At 38.4% G+C, this 20456-nt stretch overlaps 1 protein-coding gene across 2 annotated transcripts in view; it reads right to left on the bottom strand.

Moving 5' to 3' along the window:
* Nucleotides 1–20456, bottom strand: part of GXYLT1 (glucoside xylosyltransferase 1) — a 54169-nt gene that overhangs the window by 24352 nt on the left and 9361 nt on the right. For both annotated transcript variants that reach the window (XM_037135018.2, XM_037135017.2), the window contains 2 exons: nucleotides 6948–7119; nucleotides 3322–3447 (listed from right to left, as the gene is read on the bottom strand). In XM_037135018.2, coding sequence (XP_036990913.2) covers nucleotides 3322–3447; nucleotides 6948–7119 — 298 coding nt within the window. The remainder of the gene's footprint in view (nucleotides 1–3321; nucleotides 3448–6947; nucleotides 7120–20456) is intronic.

Below are 20456 nucleotides of genomic sequence, written 5' to 3' on the forward strand. Positions count from 1 at the left end.
TACAGGTACAGATAACATTTTGACAGTTGCCAGATGGGAGAGGAGTTGGGGGATGGGCAGAAGAGGAGGAGTCATTTTGGGGTTTTTTTTTCAATATATTTTATTCATTATGCCGTTACAGTTGTTCTATTTCCCCCTTTTCATTCCCCTCCACCCTGCACACCCCCTCCTCCACCACTCCCCCCCTTTAGTTTATGACCATGTGTCTCAAGTTCTTTAGATTCTATATTTCCCATGCTATTCTTGCCCCCCCATCTATTTTCTATCTACTATCTATGCTACTTATTTTCTGTACCTTCTCCCCCCTTCTCCTCCTCCTACTCCCCGTTACTAACCCTCCTTGAGATCTTCATTTCTATGTTTCCGCTCCTGATCTAGCTGTCCTCTTAGTTTGCTTTTGTTTTAGGTGTGGTTCTTAATAACTGTTAATTTGCTGTCCTTTCACTGTTCATCTTTTTTATCTTCTTTTTCTTCGGTAAGTCCCTTTAACATTTCATATAATAAGGGCTTGGTGATGATGAACTCCTTGAACTTGATCTTATCTGAGAAGCACTTTATCTGTCCTTCCATTCTAAATGAAAGCTTTGCTGGATAGAGCAATCTTGGTTGTAGGTCTTTGGATTTCATGACTTGGAATACTTCTTTCCAGCCCCTTCTTGCCTGTAAGGTCTCTTTTGAGAAATCAGCTGACAGTCTGATGGGAACTCCTTTGTAGGTGACTGTCCCCTTAGCTCTTGCTGCTTCTAGGATTCTCTCCTTCATTTTAATCTTGGCTAATGTAATTATGATGTGCCTTAGTGTGTTTCTTCTTGGGTCCACCTTCTTTGGGACTCTCTGAGCTTCCTGGATTTCCTGGAAGTCTATTTCCTTTGCCAGATTGGGGAAGTTCTCCTTTAGTATTTGTTCAAATTAAGTTTTCCACTTGCTCTTTCTCTTCCCCTTCTGGTACCCCTATAATTCAGATGTTGGAACGTTTAAAGATGTCCTGGAGGTTCCTAAGCCTCTCCTCATTTTTTTGAATTCTTGTTTCTTCATATTTTTCTGTTTGGTCATTTTTTTCTTCCTTATGGTCTGCTCCCTTGATTTGAGTCCCAGTTTCCTTTCCATCACTATTGCTTTCCTGTGCATTTCCCTTCATTTCAATGAGTTTAGCCTTCATATGTTCCTCTAATTTGTGGCTAAAATCAACCAGTTCTGTGAGCATCCTGATCACCAGTGTTTTGAATTGCGCATCTGAAAGTTTTGCTGTTTCTTCATAGCTTAGAGTTATGGGCTCTGGGACTTTGAGTTCTTCTTGAGCCATGTTTTGGTCTGTTCGTGCCTGTTATGTATGAGGAGAGGAGCCTCAAGTCTTCACCAGGGCGGGGCCACCCAGGTCACTGGGTTGTGATGCTGTATGTGGGGGCAGGGTCAAAGGGGGGCAATAGCAGTCTCCTCTGCTGCTTCCGGCTGCTGGGGCCTGCACAGTCTGTCTCACTACTCACTCTTTTGCTGGTTTAGCTGCACACAAATGTGTGACCGCGATCAGCCAGCTGCCTTGCACCCTCAGTGGGTCTGCCCACTGCTGCCTGCGGGCCTGGGTCATGCGCCTGTGTTGGTCCAGTTGATCTTTCCTGCCCAACCCAGCTCCGCTGCTGGCTCCACCCCTCTTACCTGTTTGGCTGAAGGGTTCCTTGTTGTCCGACTTCCGTATAGTTCAAGTTTCTGTGTCTGGCCTGTGTTTTTTGTTACTAAAACTTTGTTGTCTTTAAACTTGGTTGTGCAAGAAGGTACAATGTTTCCACCTACACCTCCATCTTGGTGGAAGTCCCCCAGGGGAGTCATTTTGAAGTACAAATTGGTAGTTACAGAACAATCATGGGGAGGTACAGTACAGCAGAGAATACTGTCGATACTGTTGTAGGAACTATGTATGGTGTCAGACAGATACTAGATCTAACGGATATTCACTTCGTAAGTTATATAAATGTATAATCATGGGGTTGTATGCCTGAAACTAATATAATACTATATGTCAACTGTAATTAAAAATTTAAAAAATTGTCTATGGCCATACCACCCTGAATGCATCCGATTTCGTCTGATCTCAGGAAAAAAAAAATTTAAACTTGTCTATAATGAAGAATGGAATATAAATAGCAGTAATCCCATGCTTCTTTCATCACATTTTTAGTAACATATTCATGTTCATTTAATGTCATAGTGTTTGTTTAATGTCTCTCCCACATCAGACAAGACACAATGGAAACAAGAAACTGTCTGTTCTATTCATTCCTATATACCCAGCACTTTTTCACAGATGTTTGGCAAAAAAACAGGCACTCGAATTATTAAATGAATGTAACACTGCAATAATTCAACATTAAAAAAATTTAACTTTTAAAGCCTTTTAAAAGTATCTAAAACTTCTTAGGCTTCTCCCCCTTATCTTAATCCCTTATTTGCATGCTTCTTACATTGGAAGTGGAAAGTGAAAAAGATCCTGGGACCCATTTTTTTATGCATAGCAACTAAGATACTAGTTAGTAGACTCAGCAATCAAAATTGTAACTTAACTTTAAATCTTACTGATACTGTGAATTATCCAACTAATACTAACAAGTAACTCAAGTTTCTTCCTTATAAATCCATATACTTTCAAGAAACTTGTAAGCTTCTTAAATCCAGCATTTCTACTGCTATAAATATCTTAAACAGTGTAGTGGTCCTAATTTAACTATTGTGAATTTTAAAATTGTGGGTAAAATCATTTCTCATTTCAATTCGAAATGAAACAGTTAACCTTCTTTCTGTATATTTTTAGATTAAAAAATAATAATCAGGGTTTATCACCAGAGAACACCAAAGAACAGCCCCACTAAATAAATGGCTCCCCTGTCCCTGTAAGTTCACGTGCCCAAAATTTTTTGTGGGTTAAAATATTAGTTAGAAAAGGTAACAAAAGAGGTTACTCAATGATGCAATCTACTTCATTTCCCAAATTATAAATGAAGTCTGCAATTTGAAAATGATACCACCACTGCATTTCTGCTGGCAAGGAACTTAGCTCCATGTCTTCTTAGAGATATAACAGTTTATAGCACTGAATAAATTAAAATGTAAGAAATAGTACTTAAGTAGAAATTACTCACGCTTTTCATTTTAACACAGATTTTTATTGTAGCTTTTATTTGTTCTATGGGAAGCTATTTTTTCCCTTACATTCAGAGGGAAAAGTATACATGTGCTTACTTAATGATTTAAATGCAACTCTTTTATTAACTCATGTGTAAAAGCAAGAGTCAAAAAAAAAAAAAAAACCCACTGGGGGAAAAAACTTACCGGTAAGAATAATCTCTGGGAAGCACATGGTTTAAAGAGCTTTTTCCACTCAGCTGCGTTTTCACTTGGAAAAGTTATTGGGTATAATGAATAATTAAATGTATGTAGAAATGACCAGCCATCAAGCTAAAAAATATTTAAAAAGTAACTCAGTTTAGATTTGCTTCACTTTCAATTTTCTCTGTAAAATCACATACCAACAGACTATTTTTAAAAGCTAAGATTAAGATATTACACATTTTGTGTTATGTACAGTTAAGAGAGAAAGCCAGAATCTGTCCTCACCACTGTTTTCATTTACAATCATAGTAATATACTACAAAGATGCTACCACAAACGCACAATAAAAGTTTTTAAAAAATCAATTACAAAATCAGAAAGTTGAAAAGAGTTCTGTAAGTTGTTCATTTCCCTAAATTTTACCTGACACATAATTCTTCTCAATCCTTAAACAAACTCAGAAAAATTCAGTACTAATTTTATTACCATAACATGTATGATATAATAGACAATGTTTATATTCAAAATCAGATCTATATGAAACTGATTAGAAAATATTTGTCTGTGCTTTTAATATACATAGGTATTACTAATGATACTCTGATAAATACATATCAAATGCCAACTTATAAAACAGCAAAACATCTGAAAATCTATAATGAACACGTTTACACTTTAGCATCCTGAATGCATTTCAAGACACTGAATTGTTTCAAATCTAGTTTAAGTATTGCCTATTACTGCTGCTTCAAAAGAATTGTTGATTCCAATTTCCTACAAAGCATTCACAACTGGGAGGGTTACAAAACAAGCAGGTTATGTAACAGGCTAAAGATGTTCTTTTTGAATGATGACTGTGTTCAAGGAATTTTTAAAACAATGCCTCCCAACATAGTTTGAGGGAGTATCTCCATTTCCAATGCACTACTCTGATGTCTCTGTTAATCAGTTTAAAAACACTAGCATTTTATTTTCCCTGAGCAACCTATATGGATCCTCTTGATACCAACTTCAAGATGAAATCTTGGTAATTTTAATTAAACGTTCTAATATTTTAGTCTTTTCTGCAATAAAAACATGTTCCACAAAGTATTTGATGCCTTTCATCAAAAACAAAACCATTCTCAGAGTTGATTATGATAATTAAAAAAGGTAAACTTCAAATAATAGTATTACACAAGCAATAACTCAGCCAATTATGAATGCAATAAAGAGGCTGCATATAAAACGAAGCAGAGTCCCTGGCTGGTGTGGCTCAGTGGACTGAGCACTGGCCTGGCAACCACAAGGTTGCCAGTTTGATTCCTGGTTAGGGCACATGCTACGGTTGCGGGCAAGGCTCCCCGTTGGGGGGCCTCCGAGAGGTAATCTCCTTATTCAGTGTTTCTCTTTCTCCCTCCTTCTCCTCCCTGAAATATAATAAAATCTTTAAAAATAAAAAAAATAGCCCTGGCTGGTGTGGTTCAGTGAATTGAGTGCCAGCCTATGAACCAAAGGGTCACTGGTTTGATTCCCAGTCAGGGCACATGCCTGGGTTGAGGGCCAGGTCCCCAGTGGGAGGCATGCAAGGGGCAACCACACACTGATGTTTCTCCTTTTCTTTCTCTGTCCCTTCCCCTCTCTCTAAAAATAAATAAATAAAAATCTTTAAAAAAATAGATAAAATGAAGCAATAAATTTACTTTACTTTTTATTGCAATTTCAAAGGTTTCCACAGTTGGTAGCAATCTATTCCGTGAACTGTTAAGATCAGATTAATTCCTCAGTTAACATTTTAGAAAACAATCCAGACAGATATTAAGATCTCAAAATCTCATATTGAAAATACAAGAGGGGACCCAAAAAGAAACTGGAACTTATTTATAAAATATCATGGTATTGATTCTTACATGTTTAAACTTCAGTTACCTTCAAAGTACTCTCCATTTGATGTGATACACCTTATGAGATGTTTTTTTCACTACTCTAAAATAGTTTTTGAACTCTTCGATTTTGAGCCACTTGGTGCTTCTGCCATTTTTTGTTTCACCTCTTCCACATTGGCAAAATATTTCCTTTGAGAAATTTTTTTCATCCAGGGAAACGAAAGAAAATTCACCCAGGGGAAGATCAGGTGGATAGAGTGGGTGGGGCATGGGGGTCATGCTGTTTTTTGGTCAAAAGCTGAACACTCAGAGCAATGTTGGCAGATAAGCAGGTAAATCACCCATCATGAAATCAGCAAATGTGTTGAAAGTCTTCCAAGAAATTCACTGAAGCTGACCTTCAGTGAATTCACAGCCTCTCACACCACCACCAGCTGGTACACTGATACAGATGGGGTCCTAGAACACTCAACTAGCAGGGGAAACATGTACTACAAGGCATTTGTCCTCCAGAGGGTAATTCCAGAGTCTTTTTGTGGGTCCCTCCTCATACAGCCACTGGAATATTTTAAAACGGTACATAAAGCTTTTCTTGGAACAAAGATTCTGGCAGAAAACTAAATGCTTGAGATCACAAGTAGTATTTTTTCACTCAATGTGCAAAATGAACGAACTTAAAAAAAATACATGTTTGTACATTTACACCAACCATAAAAATCCAAATTTGCCCGAAAGCTTAATTTAGTGTAGCTGAGGGGAGGGGAGAGAGATTCATTATCATCTTCTTTACCACCATCTCAGAACACAAGGCAGTAAGATTTCAGGTGAATTTTCTTTTTCTTATGTTCTTCTCCCTGTTTCTGTTCTCTTGTTACACAGTAATAATTTGTTGTTGCTGTAAGGAGGTTATATGGCTGCCGCAATTGAAGAATATATTCTCGGTCCTCACTAACAGCTAGGTATGGTCACATTAACAAGTTCAGGCCAATGAAATACTGGCAGGAATGTCCTATGCAAATTATGGGGAAGAGTCCTTACAGGAAAGAAGGGGATTGCCCTCTTTACCACTTCTTCCCTCACATTGGCTAGAATATGATGGTGATAGCTGGAGCCTCAGCAGCTATCTTGGATCATGAAGAAGAAGCCTTAAGTTAACGAAGGCTCAGCCACAAGAGAGAAGTCAGAGTCCATGAAAAGTGGAGCCACCATACACTACAGACTGCCTACTTTTATGTGAGAGAAAAATAAACTACCTTCTCTACTCCATTATTAATCTGAGTTTTCTGACATTATAGTCAGAAAACATGTCAGTTCCTGACAAACTGATTAAAACTAATCTAAAACCAAAATAATTTTTTTATCAGAGCAAGAAGCCACTTTCATCCATATTGTCAATCAAGAGTTTCCTCTCCTCAAAACAGAATTCAAACTTCTCTGTACACTCTGATTGAGGCACTCCCATGCCAAGAATAGGGGCAAAATTAAATCACAGGACTTCTCAGGCAAACATCCTAGAACTATGGTCGATTTAAACCTCCATGACTGGCAGAAACTTGACGTAGCCCATTCCCTTTCAAAAACACGCCTTCGTCTTTACACCCTGTATCTTGACTCTCAGATGGAAGTGGGAGCAGGGAACAGTCCCCTCTCTACAAGACCACAGTTACAGAACGGTTCTGTTCAATGAAGAAATAACGCAACATTCTATTATAGCACGCCATTAAATATTCAACTCTACAGACTTAAGTCTCAAATACTTACTATGCCTTTAAAACTATCGTGTAGTTGATCTTCAGCAAAAACATGGAACTGAAGAGGTTTGATACTGAAAATGATCGCTGACTTCAACATGGTTATAGTTTCTTCCAGTCTTTCACCACAGGCCACTACTGCTAGGTGCATTCTCTCGATGGGCTGTATTTTTGGGCTGTACCTAATAGAAAAGAAAACCACATTTTCAAAAAGTTTTAGTACAGGGTTAACCTGTTAACAACATGGTATTTTGATCACATTCAAAAACTGAAGTTTGAAACTTCTATTTAAAAAGCAAAGAAACATCAAGTTACAAAACAGTACAATGTTGACTCAATCAACTATTTCTGCACTCTCAACCAGAAATTTCTATACCCTCAACCAGCCTCTCAACATTTCTCACTAGGAACCACAAAACATTTTTTTTTAAAAACCCTACTTATTTTACTTTCTCAAGTCTTACAAGAATAGTAAGTTGTGATGGAAAAGTTTCCATCACATAACTTTTCTCACATAATTAACACCATTCCAGATGGATGCAAGAGAAGTATTATTCATACTGGATACCTTAGGGCATTAGGGTTTAACTCTCTCAAGGAGCAAACCCCCTCAACTGAGAAAGTGAGCATCACTGATCACAATGGAAGATTTCATGATCTTCCATTCAATTTTTTAAACTTTATTATTTAAAAAAATCTCAAGCACATATAAAACTGGAGAATCCAACAAAAGCTCCCCATGTACCTATTTCCCAACTGCAACAATTATCCACTCAAAATTATTTTTTAAATATTTTATTTATTTATTTTTAAACAGAGGGGGAAAGAGGGAGGGAATGAAACATCAATGTGCGGTTGCCTCTCGTGCACCCCCTACCAGGGACACAGTCTGCAACCCAGGCATGTGCCCTGACTGGGAACTGAACTGGCGACCCTTTGGTTCACAGTTCGGTGTTCAATCCACTGAGCCACACCAGCCAGGGCCCACTCAAAATTATTCCTGATTCATCTAAAAATCCTGCCCACATCCTCTTTCACTAACCAACAAATCATAAAGCAAACACAGACATGAATGCACGCATAAATTTTTCAATATCATAACTAATTTTCACCCATGCTGATTGGAAGAAAAGTTTCCATCACATAACTTTTCTCACTGGCATATATTCGGTCCCATTTACCAAGTAATCAGTGAGTAGTAAAAATGTCTGGGGAGGTCCGAGACATACAAGTCGAACACTAGTACTGCACCTTGGGAGGAAATATTCCCTAGACCCCTGTTGTGGCCCTCAGCTATGTTCGACCCCCCACTTCTAACCCAGAGCAGCAGGAAACAGCCGAGGGCTATTTCAAACCTCTCGCACCTTAACACTGAACTAATAATTACCAGTACCTAAAGAACAGAACTAATCATGTATGACTGTATTGTCATTAAGTAACATATTTATTTATATTGTAAAATAAAAATCCCATCTATAATTATAGCATAAAATAATATTTTTAGAACTGACAGCTAATGTAATGTAAGAATGGAAAACAACATAAAACAAACTAATAACACGTTAATGCATCATAAAGTACAAACACTCCAAACTAAAAATATATAAATTTAACCTCAATAATTGCTTACAGAGATTCTTTCTGTAAAATAAGTAAGAATTAGAAATTCTATTGTTTAACATTACCAGTTATATGCATACAAAACAGATTTGCAGTAGCAGGGATGGGTAATTAATTATGTCTCTTAAATTTACAGGCCAAAATTACTGCAGTTATATTCCTTAGCATGGGACTTTGGAATCTTGGAGTATTCAAAAGTCCATGAATTAGAGTGGTCCCAAAAGTGTTTTCTGATGAAAAGCTTAGTCTTGCTCATGGGTAGTCCCTCAAACAAACAGGATATCAAAAAAGAAAATCATACTGAGTAGCATTAAATATGAACAACTGAATACATAAAACATATCTGCATATCAAATTCATAAATTTTAGTGTTGTAACATTATTAAACACTTGGAATTTTTCACAATAGCAGAATAAAAAATTATGTATGAATCCTGCTTTTATTGTGATCTTCCCTTATTTTGCTCAGGGCCTGGAGCTATTTAAGACAGCGGTTGAAACTGCTGCTTTTCTGGTCTGACTGGGTTCCTGAGACCTGAAAATGGGTTCATTTCTCCTGCACTGCCATATCTGACACACACAGTTACCGGTAACGGACTGTCAGCCTTCATTCAGCACAGGAGTGGAAGAGCTCTTCAGCCACATTACTTACCTCCTAGAAAACAGAGCGGTCATTTTTTTTCCCTGATCCCTCTGCTCTACTCGGAGCCTGAAACATAAACTCCTCAATATATTGGTAATTCAGCTTTTGTTCAAGCTAATGAGTCAATTATTCTATAAATGAGGTTCTTTAAGGATATGCTTTTTTTAAGGGGGGGAAAAAACCTTTCCCAGATAGTTCATAAAGTTAAACATTATTTAAATGGCCTTAAATGGAGAAGTTACATATGAAATGGTGTTCTTACAAGAATTATTTTTACTATTCCAGAAGCAGTGGTGATACTCTTCATCATGTATTAAGATCACCATTAAATTAATATTAGGTACATACTCTGCTTTTAAAATTTAAATTAATCTACCAGGAATGAATTTTATGAATGGTTTAAAGTCAGGGACAATTACATAATTTTGCACAAGGTTACCCAACTGTGCAAGCACCATTTGTTGTAGTTACCAATTTGTCCTCTCCCCACCCACCCTGCCACTTCTTTCACATGCTGGTGTCAGCATGCGCTTGGGCCTTTTCAAGCAATAAAAAGCAGCAGCATCTCCTCCCTTGTCTGCACCTTCTATATGTGCCCCTTTTTCGTGGAGCCTGTCAGTTTATAACATTAAAACCTTAGCAGAAGGAGGACTAGATACATCTATGCTTTCTATACCTTCAAGGGGGTGTGGCACAGTTCAATCGAAGACAAGGCAATGAAGACATGCAACAATTTCATAGAGCGCTAAACGACTTCATCTTCCCAGCAAATGCCTCCAGATCCTACTTCTGATGATGGTATATAAAGGCCCCCAGTACAGCACTAAGACATGAAAATCTGTAATGGGCTGGACTGTTTAATTGCCATAACTAGATCCTGTCCCAAAGCTCAAAGCCAGAGATTTCAAAAGCGTGAATAGTCATGTATTGTTTAGCACAGAATTCTCTACGTACAGAGACAAGAAGTATAAGAAACCTTTTTAAGAACAGTAAGTCAAATGTCGTTTAAAAAAATTCCCTCTAAAATCAGTCCCAGGGACCCCTCCTCCCAGGCACTTCAGCCACACCCACCACCACTCCTTCCACCAATTTCTACAGAAGTACCATCAACTACATTGCATTTGCTTTTGTTACATGTCCCTTTATAGTAAATGCATTATGAACAGTACAGACTGAATACCTAAACTGACAAGAGGAAACATACTTTCAAATGTCTCTGCCCTCTACCTTGTCCCCAGACACCAAGGACAGGCAATAATTGCAACTGGAAGAAATCTGAAGTAGGCTTCTACTCTACAGGAAGGGAAAACTAAAAACCTTCTAAGAAGTCACAGGGTAATCAGTATTTAGTTAATTCTGGTTACGAGTGAATGGCGCAATCTTATCAGGCTCTACAAAAATGTGCTGTATTTTAACCACAGTGTAAATAAGAGAAATGGCCCTGTGGATTTAAAGAAATGTTATTTGAAAATGAAACCAGAAAAGCAGACATTCATGCTGCCTGTCACTACCAGAACCAATAAATACAGACAAGAAGTGAATCTTTATGGTCACTTTATTCAGACACCAGTGATCTGAGAAGATAGTGGGTTATATACACTGAAAATCATCTTAACAGCTTATCCCAAGCCTACCTTTTTCTAAGGTGAAGAAAGAGTAGGTAAAGGGTATGTGAAAAGGTTATTCAGATAAGAGTTATAGTCCAGCAGCAATTTTATTTTCCTAGTACTTTTTTTTAAGTGTATTTTATTGACTAATTAATAAAGTTGTCTCAATTTTCCCCCTTTGCCCTCTTCCACCCAGTCAGTACCCCTTACTCCCTCCATGACACCACCATCCCACAAGTTCATGTCCATGGGTCATGCATGTAAGTTCCCCAACTACTCCATTTCCTACACTGTTCTCAACAACCCCATCCATTCTGTACCTACCCATCTGTACTTCTTAATCCTTGAATCTTTTCCTCCATTCTCCTCCTCCCCCCTCCCAACTGATAACCCTCCAAAAGACCTCCATATTTGATTCTATTTCTGTTCTGCTTGTTCCGTTTGATTTTTAGATTTAATTGTTGATAATTGTGAATTTACTGCTACTTTAATGTTCACAGTTTTCATCTTCTTTTTCTTAAGTAAGTCCCTTTGTCATTTCATGTAATAATGGCTTGGTGATAATGAAATTCAGCTTAACCTTGTCTGGGAAACACTTTATCTGCCCTTCCATTCTAAATGATAGCTCTGCTGGATTGAGTAATATGTGGTGTAGGTCCTTGCTTTTTATCACTTTGACTACTTCTTGCCAGTCCCTTCTGGCCTGCAAAGTTTGTTTTGAGAACTCAGCTAAGAGTCTATGGGAACTCCTTTGTAGGTAACGCTTTGCTTTTAAGATTCTCTTTACCTGTAACCTTTGGCATTTTAATTATGATGTGTCTTGGTGTGGTCTTCTTTGCATTCATATTTTTTGTGACTCTCTGTGCTTCCTGGACCTGTATGTCTATTTCCTTCACCAAATTAGGGAAGCTTTCTTTCATCACTTTTCAAGTAAGTTTTCAATTTCTTGCTCTTCCTCTTCTCCTTCCAGCAACCCTATGATTTAAATGATTGTACATTTGAAGTTGTCCCAGAGGCTCCTTACCCTATCCTCATTTTTCTTTTTGATTCTTTTTTTCTTCTTGCTGTTCTGATTGTTTGTTTTTTTCCCTATGTTCCAAACCATTGATTTCATTCTTGGCTTCAGCCACTCTACTGCTGCTTCCCTGTGGAATTTTATTTATCTCACTTAGAGCAGGGCTGTCAAACTCATTTTCACTGGGGGCCACATCAGCATCGTCGTTGCCTTCAAACAGCCAAATGTAATTTTTAGGACTTAATTATAGGTAATTTTTAGGACTATAATTTTGGATTAAATTATAAATGTAACTAGTCCTTACTAGTTAGGTGAGAACTCAGTGCTGCCATCGAGTAGAAACAAGGTGCCAGGCCAGATAAAACAAGGTGGAGGGCCGGATTTGGTCCATGAGCCTTGCTTGTCACCTGTGACTTAGTGTAACCTTCACTTCTGTCTGGGTCCTTTTTATGCTGCTAAAGTACCTAGTAAGTTCCTTGAACATCCTAACCACCAGTGTTTTGAACTCTCCATCTGATAGATTGCTTATCTCCATTTTCTGTAGTTTTGATCTGTTTTTTCATTTGGGGCTTATTTCTTTGTCTCCTCATTTTGGCAGCCTCTTTGTTTTGCTTCCATGCATTAGGTAGAGCTGCTTCGACTCCCTATGTTAGGAGAGTGGCCTAATGTAGAAAAGCGCACTGGTAAATTGGATGGGGCAGAGGTTACATAATCTCCAGGATGGGGCCACCCATGTAAGCCAGGTTGATGTACTCTCAACTATGGTGTTGCCCTTCTGTGGCTCTGTGTGGGACAATGGCCGCTGCCTGGCCTCTGGAGTTTTGTCTGGGAGGAAGCAGTCCCATTGCACTTAACCAAATGACGGACATCTCAGTTTCTTCCCATATGCCACTGGTACCCTTCCAGGTGTTGCCCCGGTGCTAGAGCCCAAAGGGAGTGAGTCTGTGTAAGTCCTAAGACCACTGTAGGCCCTTTTAGAGGAGATGCCTAATAATCCCAGTTTCTTCTGCAGCCCCAACCTCCCCTTGTTTTTAGAGCTAGAAGTTATGGGGATTTATCTTCCTGGAACTGGAAACTTGGGCTGAGTGGTCTGGTGTGGGGCCGGGATCCCTCGTTCCCAATGTATCCCTCCTAATTTTTATCCACCACACATGGTTGTGGGACCACGAATTCCATATCTCCTCCCCTTCTACCCATCTGGATGAATGTGACTTCTTTAATTCTTTGGTTGTTGAACTTCCATACAGCTTGATTTTCTGACGACTCTGGGTGACAGATGTTTTGTAATGTAGTTATAATTTTTGCTGTGGTTGTATGAAGAGGCAAGCCATGTTTACCTACACCTCCATCCTGACCAGAAATAGCTGTTTTGTTTTGTTTTTTTTAAACACCTTTATTGAGCTCTAGACCCCTAGATGCTCTGGGAATGCCAATCCCAGCATCCTTGGCACCTTCCCAGTACTTAACCTGCTAATCAACAATTCTTTATTTGCTTCACTGGCATTCCCTCTCTGGAACACAATGGCTCAAATACCATCTCAGGGATGGCTTGCAGACTCCCCTGGGGCACAAAGGTTAATTTGCTTGTCATGTGGGTCATAGGCCGTATATCCCAGTTCTGGAAACAACAGCTTTCCACATGCATTAATTCATGTAAGCCTACTAACTGTAACTACAGCCAAAATCTTGAGTTCCCCTACCAAAAGGGCATTTTTAAGTCAAACCTATCTTCCACAGACATTTGATTAGAAGAAAGTCTTCAGATAATTCAAAAGTAATACCTGAAGGCTCCTATGGCTAAATTCAGCATAATCTGAGCATAAATAGGAATTATGAGAGTAATGTATGGTAATTCATTAGATATAAAAGTGAGTCTAAAATGATAACTAAATAAAGAGTAAGGGGGAGGTGAAACTCTTCTTTAAAGATGAATACCAATCAATAAATATAGAAAGAATAACAGAATTACAAAAATCACCATTATAATAGATGATTTGAACAAGATTAATGGATGCTAAAACCACAGAGTATCCGATTATTATCCCCATACCTTACAAAGGGGATAAATATACTATTATAAGTGTAGATGTGAAAACAGCTCAAGCACTCATCAGTACATGACTGGATAAAAAAGGTGTGATACATTACGGAAAACTACTCAGCCATAAAAAAAGAATATATTCTTACCTTTTGCAACAGCATGGATGAACCTGGAGATTATTATGCTAAATGAAATAAGCCAGTCAGAGAAAGACAAATACCATATGATATCACTTGCATGTGGAATCTAACACACAAAATAAACTGATAAACAAAATAGAAACAGGCATGGCTACATGGAGCAGACTGACAGCTGTCAGCGGGAGGGCTGCTGGGGGACTAGAAGGTAAAGGGATTAACCAAAAACATACATACGTAACACAAAGACACAGACAACGGTGTGGTGGTACCCAGAGGGAAAGGGGATGGAGGTAGGTGCAGGTGGGCAAAGGGAGGGAGAAGGGCGGAAATGCAGACGGTAAGAGACTCTGCTTGTGGCCACGGGCACAAGATGCAATGTGTAGGCAATGTCTTCTAAGTTATATACTTGAAACTTATATGGTTTTGTGAACCAATGTCACCCTAATAAATAAAAACAACCAAAAATTGAAGAACTGTATCATCACCACCTTAACCATATGATCAAACATGTTAACCAATAAGATCAAACTTATGACATCAGAGGCCTCCTGAGAGCAGGTCCAAAGAGAAACACAACATGTAGTGTGAAGTATTCCTGCCAAAATTCCTGAAACTGACCATGGGGAGACAGGAAAATCCACATAAACACATATTCTACAAAACAAAACAAAAATATCGAATTGTGAAGGATACTACCCCCCAAAAAAGGGTGAGAAATTGTTCTACAGTAAAGGAGACTAAAGAGAGAGAGCACCTGAATGCAGTGTATGATCCCTGACTAGATCCTGAATGGAGAGGAAAAGATACCAAGTTCATTAACAGAAGAATAAGAGAATATTAATGTGAATATATAATCTGTCAGTATTAAATAAGCTGAAGTAAAAATTATATTACTTAAGAATATCCTTGTTCTTAGGAAACACAAGCTGAACACATATCTAGTGTGTAATAATGGCTGCAGCTGCCTCTCAAATGGTTCAAGAAAAAAGTGGCAAATGCAATGCTAATAATAGGGAAAAATCAGTGAAATGTAGGTATGCAGTGTGCTCACTATACTATTTTTGTAAATTTCATAGATGTGAAAGTTATGAAAATAAAACACTGAGAGGGGGAATCAGAAAAAATAGTATTTAAAGAATATTTTACATAAGAAATTCCAATATGAACATTGTTAATAGATTTCTAAACCTTAGAAATAGACTTATTTTAAGTAACATTACTGCTATAAAAGAATCACAACACAGTTGACCCTTGAACAGTGTGGGTGTTAGGGGTGCTGACCCCCATGAAGTCAAATATCTGCATATACCTTTTAATCCTGCAAAACTTAACTACTAAGAGCGTACTGTTGACCAGAAGTCTCACTAATAAAATAAACAGTTGATTTACACATACTTTGTTATATGTATTATGTACTGTAGTCTTACAATAAACTAAGCTAGAGAAAGAAAAGTCAAAAAATACATTTGCAGTATAGTACATATTTACTGAAAAAAAGAAGAAAAAGAAGCGTTGCATAAAATGGGACCTGCACAATTCAACCCCATGTTGTTCAAGGGTCAAATATAATTTTTCTTCTATCTTTTTATTTGGACAGCATGAAAAGCTTTCAGTGTGATCTTCTAGGCTGCTATTAAACTAATGTTCTCTCTATAAAATAAAACAATGTATAATATTTAGACTAGGACTTGGCATTCTGATGAAATATATAAAGTCAAACGAAACAAATTAAATTTCTAAAATATTTTATTGATTATACTGTTCCGGTTGTCCCATTTCCCCCCTTTATTCTCCTCTACCCTGCACATTCCCTCCCACCCACATTCCCTCCCTTTAGTTCAAGTCCATGGGTTGTAAATATAAGTTCTTTGGCTTCTACTGTACCTATACTATTCTTAACCTCCCCATCTATTTTCTACCTACTGTTTATGCTGCTTATTCTCTGTAACTTTTCCCCTATCCTCCGCCTTCCTTTCCCCTCTGATAACCCTCCACCATGTGATCTCCATTTCTGTAATTCTGTTCCTATTCCAGCTGTTTGCTCAGTTTGTGGGGGTTTATTAGGTTCGGTTATTAATAGCTGTGACTTTGTTGTTATTTTACTGTTCATAGTTTGATCTTCTTTTTCTTAGATAAGTCCCTTTAACATTTCATATAATAAGGGCTTGGTGGTGATGAACTCCTTTAACTTGACCTTATCTGGGAAGCACTTTATCTGCCCTTCCATTCCAAATGAAAGCTTTGCTGGATAGAGTACTCTTGGATGTAGGTCCTTGCCTTTCATGACTTGGAATACTTCTTTCCAGCCCCTTCTTGCTGCCAGGTTTCTTTTGAGAAATCAGCTGAGAGTCTTATGGGAACTCCTTTGTAGGTAACTGTCTCCTTTCCTCTTGCTGCTTTAAAGATTCTCTCCTTATCTTCAATCTTGGATAATGTAATTATCACGTGCCTCACTGTGTGCTTCCTTGGGAACAACTTCTTTGGGACTCTCTGAGCTTCCTAGACTTCCTGAAAGTCTATTTCCTTTGCCAGAATAGGGAAGTTCTCCTTCATTATTTGTTCAAGTGAGTTTTTGATCTCTTACTCTTCCTCTTCTCCTTCTGAAATCCCTATGATTTGGATGCTGAAAACATTTAAAGAAGTTCTGGAGGTTTCTAATAAGCCTCTCCTTATTGTTTTGAATTCTTTCTTCATTCTGTTGATTGAATGTTTCTTTCTGTCTTCTGGCCCATACCATTAATTTGAGTCCCAGTTTCCTCCCCATCACTGTTGATTTCCTGTACATTTTCCTTTATTTCAGTTAGCATAGCCTTTATTTTTTCATCTAATTTGCTACCATATCCAACCAATGCTGTGAGCATCCTGATCACCAGTGTTTTGAACTGTGCATCTGACAGGCTGGCTCTTTATTGCTTAGTTGTATTTTTCCAGAGCTTTGATCTGTTCTTTCATTTGGGCCATTTTTTTGGTCTCAGAGCACCTGTTACATAGTAAGAGGCAGAGGCTTAGGTGTTCACCAGGGTGGGGCAACCCACGTGGCTGTGTTGTGACACTGTATGTGGGGGGAGGAGTTAGAGAGGGAACAGTGCCACTTGCTCTGCCCTCAGTTGGCTTTCAGTCACTTCCCCTGCTACCCACAAGCAAATTGGGCCCTTCTGGTGCTGATCCCCAGGTGGGTGGATCTGTGCATGTTCTAGGACCCTGTGGGTCTCTCCAACAAACTCCCCTGTGCTCCTGTGAGGCTGGGAGTTTCTCCTGCTGCCGCCTCAACCCCCACAGGCATTGTTTAGTCAGGGGCTTTGAGACTTTATTTCCCCAAGTTGGGGCCCTGGCTTGCTTGGTCTGTCTCGCTCCCCAGTTGCTCCTCCAGGTTCATCTACACACGAATGTGGGACCACCAGCTCCACCAGCCATCCCCTTGTGCAAGGCCTCTCTGCCCGGCTGCCTGTCCCCACCCCTCCCACTGGTCTGGGTGAGTGCTTCTTCTTTACCTCCTTGGTTGTTGAACTGCCATACAGTTCAATTTTCTGTAATTTCAGGTTGTGTTTTATTTTTAAATTTGTTGTTGTCCTTCTTTTGGTTGTGTGAGGAGACACTGTGTGTCTACATATGCCTCCATCTTGGCCAGAAGTCTAAAACAAATTAAATTTCTGATACCAATTACCCAAACGAAGAACTTGTAGTCAACAAAATGGACAACTATCTTCAGAAACACTAATGATAATTTCCTTAATGTAGAACTGAAAAAATATTTTTTCTCTTACTATAAAAAAAAGTTGTGCTGAATTATACTAGGCAAAGCTACTTTAGAGAGTTGAACATAAAATCACTTTTGAAACAAAATACAATACTCAAACTCTTCATAATGTTATGCTGGCATAAAAAAAATTTAAAAATTCTACATTAAATATAAATATTAACTGCTAAAATATAATCTTAAATAACCTGCAAATATATATTTCTTAAAACCAGCATGTGACCACTCAAGAGAAGACAGGTAACACTAAATTCATCTATAACCTTAGACTCCGTAAACTGAAAACCAATTACCCCAATAAAGGAAAAGATTGAATTTTTTAAAAGCTCAAGTCATAGAAAAATTAGTACATTAAAACAATATTTATAATATCAAAACTAAGAGATTGCATAATAAAAATAAATAAATTTTAAAATAAAACAAATTATGAAAGTATTTCTAATCCATGGCAAAAACAAAATGTATACTTCCAGGAGTTCATAAAATATGTATTAAAAACTCAATAGGTAACATCAACACAGAAAAGATAAAAAAGCTAAACAAATATGGAAATATGTTCAGTAAATAATAAAATATAAATTAGCAATAAGCCATCATTTTACCCCAATATGTGATAAAATTATAACTCCCAATAATGCTAAGGTTATGGTGACACCAGTATATTCACACAATGCTGGAGCAGGCTTAAATTCGCAGTAGTTTTAGGATACAATTCAATGATATAATTTATTCTTTCTAATGAATATGTGAACTCCTTTCATGTGCTAGACATTGGGAATAAGCAGGAAAGCCAAAATCCTGACCTCACACAATTTCCAGCCTATTGTGAAGAGACAATTTAAAAATATTTAATCAGAAATCTTGCTAAATGCTTAAATGAAAAAAAATTGAGATTGCTCAGGAAGCTTACTACACAAACATCTATGCTAGTCAGAGAGTGATGGGGAAAATCATTAGTTATTTACTGGTTGCCAAGCACCTTGCTAGGCATGGAGCTTACATGTCGAACACCATGTGGTACCCAGAAGTAGACTGAGAACCATAGCAATAGGTACAATAATACAGAGGACACACAGAAGGCAGGAGCAGTGGGCAGGGAAGGGAGATCACTTAAGCTGCATGAGAAGTGATGAGCATAGTAGTTAAGGCAACAGGAGGGAAGAGGCCATCAAGAACAACTGTGAAAGAAGGCAGAAGAGTCACTGAGGAATGACATATGGAAAGTCCATCATAAAGCAAGATACAAACTACAGATGAGGAAAAGTGTGAGGAGGTTAACCCATGATTTTGTTACAAAACAGAGGTCCCAGGGGAGTAATTATTTGGCCCACCCAGGGATGCCCAAAACTGTTACAGAACAGAAACACACACAGGGCCAAGGGGGTAACAGTATACTATTACCTAAAGGACCCCCCAGGTTCGTTATGTCCACCGCCCTATAAGAAAGATGTCTCTCAATGCCAGAGATTTATGAAAAGGAAATTGTTTATTGAATGCTATACAGACTTAAGTTAGTGACCTAATGTCTTCATTACGACACAAAGTCCTTTTTGGGTACCCACCGATGGCCACAGTGCTCCCTTCTCCCCCTGCCCCCAATTCAGGGTACCATAACTCAGGAAAAGAAGCAAACATCCGGGATCCAGGCTCCTGGCACCATCAGCTGTGTTCTTCCCAGGTGCCAGCTAAGTGCCCACTGGTGCCAGGCAAAATGTGGGGTGTAAAGGGATGGAAAAGGGGGATTTCAAAGAAGTTTTACTTCTTAAGGAGGTGGGGCAAACAGGACAAGTTCTTAGAGTCGGGCAAAAACGGGGTGTTACTTAGCGTACACAATGAAATGGAGGGTGAAAATGATAAAGCAACTGTATGACATTTTGGCTTGGCTGCACGTTTGAAGAGAATGAGTAAACGTAAGGGTTCCTAAGTTCTAAGTAAGAAACCAAAAATGGTTACAGATATGTTGCAAGTAGAGAGTATAACAGAAAAGCCTAAATTTTGGCCCTGGCGGTGTAGCTCAGTTGGTTAGGGTGTCCAGATATGTCAAGGTTGTGGGCTCAATCCCTGGCCCAGGTACATACAAGAACCAACCAATGAATGCATAAATAAGAGGAACAACAAATTAACGTCTCTTTTTCTCTCTCCTCTAAAACCAATAAATAATTTTTCTTAAAGTGTAATTTTCAAAACCTCAAATTTAGGAAAGCAAAAAGCACAAGGTATACATTATGTATTTATCCACATGTAATTCCTCTGGGAAGCATTAACAAAATAATGAGCCGGAAGCCAAAACAAAAGGCATGAAAACCAGAGGCTCCAATATTAGATGAGGTCGACTGCCCTGGGACACCCTTGTAGGAGAGGAGGGGAGATTATTACTCATTTATAACTTACAGAGGGTCCGGGTTGTAGAAATGAGAGCATGTGAAAGGTTTCAAACTCACCCAGCTTCCAGAGGGCGGAGACTCGTGTCACAAGACCGGGAGCGAGCGAAGTGGTACCTGACAATCCTCTACTCATTAGCGAACTTACACAAGAATGAAAGATACGGAGCCCCAAGTCTCCAAAACTATGAACAAGCTGAAGAGTGAGATTGTCTTCCAACAGGATAAAAACATTAAAAAAATTGGAATAACCTGATATGACTGATCCGTATTAGAGTTTCAACCACTCCATCTTTCCCACAGCAATGCAATATA

The sequence above is a fragment of the Artibeus jamaicensis genome, unplaced genomic scaffold (assembly GCF_021234435.1).
Source record: "Artibeus jamaicensis isolate MK-2021 breed Jamaican fruit bat unplaced genomic scaffold, CSHL_Jam_final contig_233, whole genome shotgun sequence".
Classification (NCBI taxonomy): domain Eukaryota; kingdom Metazoa; phylum Chordata; class Mammalia; order Chiroptera; family Phyllostomidae; genus Artibeus; species Artibeus jamaicensis.